We start from the raw sequence: 9,691 nt of genomic DNA, 5'->3' as shown, positions 1-9,691 counted from the left end.
GAACAAAAAAAATATAAGTATATCATTGAAAAATACACAAATTTGTTATATTTTAAATTATTTTGAGATTAAATAATAAATAAGTAAAAGAAAAGGTTTAGGGCTTAACACTGAACCTTGAGGGACTCCATATGTTATCTGCCCAAATCCTGATTCTTCATTTTCAAATTAGAACTAGTCAAATTAAAACTAGTAGAATTAGTTAGAACTTTATCAGCCATGACATCAGTTATGGAGCTCATAGTATGAAGAAAAGGTCAGAAGTCTTGCAGGCTAGGCTAATGGCTAACCAAACAACTTTGTTTAATATAATTTTTATGACTTATTTAAAACAAATATATTTTAAAAAATAATATGCTACTGTGAAAAAGTGCTACGGAGCTAGTACTAAACCTCTACAATTTTGCATGACTCAGTTTCTTTAGATTGTTGCTGGTTTTTTAATCCAACAACCTGCTTGTTCTTACGACAAGTGTTTTAGTCATTAGCCTAGCCTGAACAGACTTCTGACRTCTTCTCCATAMCCTGCTTTCTATAATGCCAAGACTRATGAGGAACAAAKAAGCTATTTGAAARAGCACATTAAAGACTTGTGACCTTGAACAGGTCACACAACCTCCACTGAGGAGAACAAGGCAACATCTGACTTTACAAGACTCTACACACTCTAWAAAGAATCCAAAATAACAGCTACTCCACTATTTTTGCAAAAGTAGTTTAGGAATTCAACCACATTCTTTWTGCTTTTTCTGAAAAGGTTTTATGTCGCCCCCCACCCCCGWGAATTATATTTAGCTGGAGTACCATGCAGGTCCAATTAACTGTAAACCTCTGCAGTGTCCCGCTGTTGTTAGTGAGCGCAGCTGCAGCTGCTCTGCCTGGCAGGGACATTTGATGCTGTGACAGTAAATTATTATTATTCTGAGCCTACACCAAGCTATGCAAACCTGTAACTCCAATACACAGTACAGTCATGGTAATTCAAATTCAATTCAATTCAAAAATACTTTATTGATCCCAGAGGGAAATGAGGTGTTGTTGTAACTCATTTAACTAAAAACTTATTGTAGATGCTGATGGCTGTGGGCAGGAAAGATCTTCTGTAGCGGTCTGTATTACAGCGAATTTGAAGAAGCCTCCGACTTCTTCTWGTCTTCTTCGACTTCTCTTCTAAAAATGTAATTGCACCATTTTTCAGTTTTAGGAACATAATAAAGCACAAAGTTTTCATTAGGTCCTAATTTTAGTAAATTTGATCCCAGGCAAACACGTTACATTGGGTCATTATGCAGTAACTCGCAACAAGAAGCCATTGTGCCACAATTCCAATCACAACTGTCAAATGACCCTTAAAACAAATGAGTTGCAAACCAGTCCCACTAAGCTTCATTTCTTTGTTGCCAGGATGTTTCTTTATTCTCTATTACATGCAACAGAATATCGGAACATTACCAAGGTAAAAACATGATTTTTATCAAAGTCCTTTTAGATCTATTTTTTTAAACTCAACTAAATCTTCAATTGTTGTCAGGTATACTAACTTCATCAAATAGAATAACAAAAAAATTATATTAGTTGAGTGCATGCCAACGTTTTAAGCGAAGATGTTTCATGACATGTAGCACTTAGAGTATGTGTTGGAGATGATGCTCAGCTACTACTACACTAAAATTTAGCTATATCTGATTCATCCAATGAATTCTTTCTGAGAGGTTTATTAAAATGCATCCAGTGGTTTGTGAGATATTTTGCTAACAAAGAAATCCACACACAGCAATATGGGCAAACCATTTTCTCTTTAGTCTTCAGTGGAAAGCAATAACTTCTGTTGTACTATCTAGCATGGAGGAAGCTGAGCTGGGGGATATTTTGAGTTGGTCCATCCAAACCAGGAACAGAGATTGCTAAAAAAGTTAACATGTTTCGAGGCAACAGGGTTCTGGGTGGGGGGAGGGGGGTGAGATTCATCCACAGTGATTTCCTCAAAGCTCTGGATGGTGTGGGGCTGTCTTGGTTGAGGCCTTTGCAACATTGCATGGGCATCAAAGACAGTGTCACTGGGTTGGCAGACTGGGGTGGTGGTTCCTCTCTTCAAAATGGGGACCAGAGGATTTGTTACAGTTATAGGAGCATCACTCTCCTTAGCCTCCCCAGTAAGGTCTATTCAGTGGTGYTGGATATGAGTCCTATCAATGGTTGAACCTCAGATTCTGGAGGAACAATACAGGTTCCGTCCCGGCTGAGGAACACTGGACCAACTCTTTAGCCCCACTGGAGTTCTGGAGGTTTCATGAGAGTTTGCCCATCCAGCCTACATGTGTTTTGTGGACTTGGAGAGGGCATTCAATCGTGTTCCTTGAGGGGATGGTCAGCAAATATGGAATTAGGGGTCARAGTTTTGTTAATATATTGTCAGCACTAAGTCGTATCCCTTCAGGGTCAGAGTTGGGCTCTGTAAGGGCGATTCTCTTCATAACTTCTATGAACAGATTTTTTGTTGGCCTTTGGTAGATTTCAGTTCTATTCTTTGCAGATGATGTGGTCCTGTTGGCATCATTGTGCTCCAGCTCTTACTGGAACAGTTCACAGTCAGAATCAGGCCTAGGAGCCATCATTTGGGAGGCTTTTTGTTCATGTCTGACTGGGAGGAGACCACTGGGGAGACCCAGGACATGCTGGAGAGATTGTCTCTCGACCGGCCTGGGAATGCCTTGAAATCAGTGAGTATTTGATGTCTTGTGCTCTGTCTCCCTCTGGTGTCTGTCTTGTGTCTTTCCCATCTTGTTCCTCAGTCTTTTCTGGATCTTTCTAGTTCATTCTTCTCACACCTGACTGTGCTTGTAATCACTAAGCTGTTTCCACGTTTCACTCAACCCTGTCACTATATAACTAGTTCTTCTCTTCCACTTCCTTGTCCATTCATTGTTTGGTTTTGCCTCGTGTCCTGCTCTGTGTTCATGCCTGGATTTCTTATTTCTGTAGTTTTTTTTTGCCCCCACATTGTTGTTTTTTTTTCCTTTAATAAACCTTGTTTTATCTTAAGCCTGCCTGCCTGCATTTGGGTCCATCCTGCCACCAAGCCTTCACGATATCATTCCAGAAGAGTGGGAAGTGGTGGCTGTTGAAAGAGATGCCTGGACTTCCCTGCTCAAGCTGCTGCCCCGGCAACCCAACTTGGGAACAGGCAGAAAATATTGGATGGTGGATGGATGGATGCACTGTTAACAATTTGTCCATTACCTGTCCACAGCGATGGCCAGCAGGCTACACATGGACGCAACAACAGAGATGCAGATCATTGAATCAAAGACGTTGTCCATCTGTCTGATGAAGTGCTCCTCCACCACCAGCTGTCGGTTGTTCAGCAGGTAAATGATGATGGTCTCCCAGGCATTAGACACACTCACCAGCATATCTGCTACTGCCAGACTGTAGCAACAAATGGGAGAAAAGTCTTGGTCAGAGAGTTGTTCATTAAACAGATACATAAATAAATAAATAATCAGCTGCTTTCAGATGAGCCACTAAAGGCCTTCTTTTACACAAGGTGAAAATGGGTTTGCAGCACAAAAACCTGCAATCTGTCTTTATTGTTCTTAAGGCCATTGGGCCTCATGCAAGAACCGTTCGTACGCACAGATTTGTTCTTAAATTGTGCGTACGAGTGATTAAGGAGAATTYSTGGCATTCACCAATGTTTTCGTATTCTACGATTTTTTTCAGATACAAACAAAATTCACGAATGGTCCAGACCTGTCGTATATTTTACGAACAGTCTGCTGTTATCCAGACGGATTTTCTTCAGTAATAACTTTATACTTAGTTAGTTTGAAGATATTTTGAGTTGAAAATAAATTACACTCCATAATTATGTTGGCAATAGGCTATTCTGCTTGAATTAGAGTTATAATTTTAAATGTAAAAATTTAGATTAATAATATAAATTGTCCGTCCGGCCGGCTTATCCGCTATCGGGTGTGGGGGCAGCAGCAGAAAGACGACACTTTCCAGCTCGTCCTGGGGGACTCAGAGACGTTCCCAGGCCAGAGGGGGTACATAATCCCTCCAGCGAGTCCTGGATTTTCTCCAAAGTGCCAGACTGATTTTGAAAACATTTTAAAATGCTTATTTCAAACCCGCATCTGAGACCACCTGCGACCGCGCGGCGCACGGGGGGGTGTTCGGTGCATAGCGCTGTGTCTTCTGAATAAATGAAAATGATTTAACACAGTTGTTTATACTTTTAGCAGCTCATTTTATCCCACAGCTGACCTGCTAAAAATGACAGATTTTCTTTTCTGGATCTCTGACAGACGGACTTCAATCTCTGAACTCGTAAAGTTCTTTTTAGTTTTTGCTGTCATTTTTCATGAATGAACACTTGTATCTGAGGCAGGAAACACAGCCTTATATGGTGTTTTTGGGGTGGTAATTATGCTAATCTCCTCTCGCGTGCASGAGCAGYTGGATACGAACAGGTGGAATTTACGCAGCTCATTTACACMCTTTTCCTGAAGATAGAAGAGTTTGTTGAATCTGACGTGACATGTTCGTACGAACCCTTTGTACGAACAAAAGTAAGAGAAATTTAGGATAAGAACACGAACATGTTCTTGCATGAGGCCCATTGTGTCTGTCATGCTTTGGGTTGTAGGTTAGACAGGAGGTACTGTAGGTCTAAAAAAATCCTAGTTTTCAGAAAACTGTTTTTATTTCTGTCAACACAAAAATACATGGATGGTGTTTCAACATTTTGTCTCTCTGGTGCTCAATTTAGAAAAATATTATTTAGGGAAATTTCTATTCCTGCTCATAAGAAAGTCTAAAACAGTAAAAAAAAATACATATTCACAAAAATCATTCCCATGTGGACATGTCTTTAAYCCTTCTGCTGTCTAAGCATTTAAGCAGACGCTAAAGCTGGAAACATACTCAGTCCGAACTGCCGACGTCGGCACGGGTTGTCGCAATTTCATGACGAGAATTCTGTCACCAGTGTTCGCAGCGTCGGCCCCTTTTGGCACAAACCACCGGCAGAACTTTTGACACCCCCCCCTCCCGTGACGACGGTAATGTGTGATTGGTCTGAAGTTCGTGGGCGTGTTTGCTTGTGCTGAAAGCGCTTGGATGGTTACGCTTGGTAAAATAAAAAAAGAAGAAAATGACTCGCTTCCAGAACCGACCGAYCAGCAGGCAGAGTTTTAAAAAGCCAGTCAAACAGTGAAAAAAGCATTACTGGAGATAAAACAGACGTTGTGCACGGAGGAGTCTGACTGATAAAAACTGTGGAGCTTTAACCAGGACAGATGTGGATAAATAATGTGGGGTGAGTGTTGAGTCTGACTTTTTTTCCCTGCATTGTCGAATGTAGCGGCAAGAAACTCCATGCAGCGATGTATGTTGCAGCGGGAGGAGTTTCCCAGGAGCTCAGTGCGGTGTGTCTCTGGAGCTATGAAAGGTCTGTGCGAAAACAAATGCCGAACAACCACATGAACGCATGTCGACCGGTCGGCGTCGGAGCGAGTATGTTTCAGGCTTAAATACGTTGAGAGCGAAACCTTCTGCAGTACATTGCAACTAAGGCCCCCATCCCATGGGAACATTGTCCTTCGAAAAGTGTCTTTTTCCTTTATAGCATGAACGACCGTGACCCCTGACATGACCTTTTGACCACCACTGGTCATGTCCACAACTGAACTTTGTTTTTTAAATTTTTTCTTAGACAAAACTCTGTATTAGCTTCAAAATATGACCTCGTCTGCAGATAATGCTGATGTGACAAGTTTTTTAAATCTTTTAAGAATCATTATGTTGAAAAAAGAAAATACTCATTAATAATGATTAACACAATTTTCCTGTTTTAGAGATATTTTTATTTCAAGTGTGTATAACTTACTGTGACCTGAGATGATTTCTTAAATGTCATTAATTTTAACATACAATGTTAAATGTAACTGACTGTTCTTTCTCTTTTTTGTGAGCAGGAGGAAAACCACTTGTGTGTGTGCATTACTACGCCACTCTAAGTAATTATGATATTCTCCCCAAAAGAAATGTTGTGTTGTTCTGACAGAGACCTGTTTACCTTTTGTTTTGTCTAAGACCCACACTCAGCTGTACGCTGTGTCAAACAGAGGAGTCAAGTTTAGGTTTTCAGAGGGTGCCACATTTTTTGCTGCATATACGACCACTCACACCTCTGTAAATATGAGTCTGCTTAAAAAGGATGAATAAATGTTAGTCAATAACTGACCTGGTGCCCCAACTTGGTAAAGTGTAGTGTAGGACAGAAATAGTTAATCACTCTTTCTGTTTCTCTCCTAACAACTCACTACACCTTTTAAACACAGCAGAAATCCAAGATTATTTCACTCAGAAACACAGTAAACAAGTAGTAAAAGTCAAACACTGCAGTTAGCAGAAGTTGCAAATTTCAATACATCCAAACTGACATTAAGATAAAACAAAGTACTGGACCACCAAACATTCTTATAGTACTAGCAAAGGCAAGAAAGCAAAGGGATTCCTTTTACTTCACATTAAAAACACCTTTGAAATGAAATCTTACTACGCTTTAATCTTAGTCTTCTCCTCTGTTTTGCTCTGAGTAAAATTTGAAGTCACATCAAAGCAAGCGATACCTTTGAGCAGACTAGCAATCAGAACAGAACTGTCTGATTTACTTTTGAATGTTTAGTTGACATTTGATGGTGTTCTTTGGTCAAAGGTAAATGTACAATCTGTCTTCTCCAGATTTTCTACGATGTCATAGGGTTCATTCAACCTTCAAAACCTCAGCACAATGACTGTTTGATCTTTAGTCTTTAAAAAGCATAGCAAAAAAAAGATTTTGCATCAAAAATATTTTGAGACATCCGTCATCAGCTAATTGGACTACACTTATTGTCTAACCTTTACTCAACATTTTCATTACATAATTATGTTGAGAAATTAAAAGATTAATTTAGTCAAAACTTAAAAATGACATTATGCGCGTTTGTCATGGGAATGACTGTATGAATGACTGTAATGACTTGTTTGAATGACTGTAGACTGTTACCATACCTAAATAATACCAGTTAATGTATGGATGTTAAGCTAATGATTACTCTCTAAAAGTTCATTGAAATCTCTCTAGTGATTCATGAGATTATTTCAATAGAAAAACAATAAATGGCAAATTTTAACCCGTAAAACACCCTATCTCTAAGCCAGGCTCTGGCTTAGAGATACGGTGAGGAGCTCCATCATCTGGAGGGAGCTCRGAGTTGAGCCGCTGCTCCTCCACATSGAAAGGWGTCAGTTGAGGTGGTTCGGGCATCTGATTARGATGCCTCCTGGACACCTCCCTTTAGAGGTGTTCCGGCCATGTAACACTGGTAGAAGGCCCCGGGGAAGACCCAGAACTCGCTGGAGGGATCCTCTCTGGCCTGGGAACGCCTTGGGGTCCCTCAGGACGAGCTGGAAAGATTCGCTGGGGAGAGGGATATCTGGGTTTCTCTCCTGGACCTGTTGCCTCCTCGACCCGACTACGGATAAGAGGAAGGAGATGCAGATTTTAACCCAGAAATATTGTGTAATCAGTTAGATCTCAATCACACCTACTACCCAAACCTTTAGTCATAATTTATATTCTTGACTAAGCTATAGCTGTTTATTGATGGCCATCTTGATTTGAGTTAACTCCAACTGTTAATCAGTTGTAGACATAAATCCAGTGATTACTTCCTGAGAGTTTTATCAAATATTTTTGGACAACACACATGCACCGTAGAGCTGGGTGGTATACCAAAAAAGCTTTTTAAAATTTTCATTATTATAAGAATTTTACAAATACCGGCACACTAGTTTAAAAAGCCTCTGTACATTGGGAACGTTGTCTCACGCCCACCAGTAAATTGTTTCATGGGGGACACTTTTCCTCACAACACCGCTCAATGAGCATACAGGGCAGCACAAAATGCAAGCTAGTGTCATTGTTGGAACCGCCTTCTCAGTAACTGGCAGCGGGTGCTGATTATATTATAGTGACTGACAAAAAGAAAAAAGCTCCCATTTTTGCCATTGTTAAATGGAGAATACACCTCTTCAGTGACGTGCATGAACAGATGACCGCAGTCGGCCCTTGACCCTCAGCAGAACCGCTTACAGACCGAGTCCCAGCTCGCACAGGGCATGAGTCTGAGTTCTGATGGCACAGCAATCCTTCATATTGGTCAGGCAGCCAGGAAATGGCCTGAATAGCCACCGACGTTGTTTTGAAGAACACCAGGAGACCCCCAAGTCAATCTGTAGAAATCCAGTGATCAGAATCCAATATATGCTAGTTGAACAGAGCAGAACAGAGGTCCCTCCTTTGACATGTGCTCCCATGGGAAAAAATGTTCCAGAAGTTTAATTAGAGCCCAGCTGACCAAATCCATAAAAATAAATCCATGATTTTCAGTTTCGGATGAAAACGTAGGGGAGGCTCCGAGCAGCAAAGCAAGGAAAATAAGGGAAGGCAGGAGAGAGGTAAAAACTTTATATTATTGGGGGGGGGGTTCTGTGTAAACCTGGATCATCAGGACATGTGGCAGGTTACATTTCTTCAACTGTCTCCAGAATAACTTCCTTTGCTGTGCTTTCTTGAAGATGGACACTGTATTCATCTCCCACTTCAGGTCTCTGATTATGGTGGTGAAAGAAAATATTTTTATGCGTGTTCATTACCAGRATGTGTGCTTAACCATACGGAGAATGTGCAAATGCATSGGAAGGATTATTAAAGAGGACCATACAAAACCAAAGAGCRCTCTTTGCTGAAGTCTAGTCTGGTTTAATCGAGTGACCAAGAGTTCAGACCGACAACAAGGAAGTGTATTTAGTTTTAACAAAAGCTCCAARGCATGGTTCCRCATATTTGATTACGTCATCAGTGGAGTGGTCCTTGTTCTACTGAAGCCATGCCCCTCAGACATCAAAAACCTACCCTATGAAGATTTAAAATTTCAGTTATGTGTTGAATTTGTTTTCAGGCAKGTAGCTATTAATATAAAAAATCAACAAGTTAMGCAAAACAGTCAYRTTTAAYAATCATTACAGTTCTATCATAATGTGTATGTAATTTAARTCAGTTATATAAAGCTAAACCCCAACAATTTCTTCAGTGGTGCCTGGGAGCCTGAGTGACTCAGCAGTGGAAACTGCAGAGCTGTTGATGCAGAGTGGTGGAATCCACCATCTCTACAGTATATTCTGTGTTTAACAGAAGGTGGTTGCAGACTTTTCACTGTTGATTATGAGGCCCACCAGGGTGGAGTCATCTGCACATTTCAGGAGTTTTAGAGTGGGTTTCTTGGAGACAGTCATTGGTGCAAAGGCTGAAGAGAAGAGGAGAGAGCACACAACCCTGTGGTGCTCCAGTACCTSTGTCTGGAGGTCTGAGGTGAGTTTCCCATGTCTCACATGTCAGGTGACCATCAAAACATTTTTCAGCCATTTTGTTGCAAATTCAGGTGTCAGGCAGATGACCTCACACATATAAGTGCATTTTCACAACAAACGCAGTTCCTCTGGTCACCAAAACATTTGGGTCGTTTCATGTACAAAGTAAATAAAAACATTTCCATAAACAGTGTCAAACTTAAAAAGATAATTTTATAAATGATAAACAAAATTACTTTTTTGGAAATGTGTTGAAATATATATA

At 40.5% G+C, this 9,691-nt stretch overlaps 1 protein-coding gene across 1 annotated transcript in view; it reads right to left on the bottom strand.

Moving 5' to 3' along the window:
- The window catches only part of mc5ra (melanocortin 5a receptor), a 35,003-nt gene that overhangs the window by 2,921 nt on the left and 22,391 nt on the right, over positions 1-9,691 (bottom strand). Inside the window, exon 4 of the mRNA XM_014010854.1 lies at positions 3,241-3,429. Within this exon, the coding sequence (XP_013866308.1) occupies positions 3,241-3,429 (189 nt within the window). The remainder of the gene's footprint in view (positions 1-3,240; positions 3,430-9,691) is intronic.

Source organism: Austrofundulus limnaeus, unplaced genomic scaffold (assembly GCF_001266775.1).
Source record: "Austrofundulus limnaeus strain Quisiro unplaced genomic scaffold, Austrofundulus_limnaeus-1.0 Scaffold74, whole genome shotgun sequence".
Lineage (NCBI taxonomy): Eukaryota > Metazoa > Chordata > Actinopteri > Cyprinodontiformes > Rivulidae > Austrofundulus > Austrofundulus limnaeus.
The sequence above is the reverse complement of the archived record's forward strand: the minus strand, read 5'-3'. Positions and strand labels throughout refer to the sequence as shown.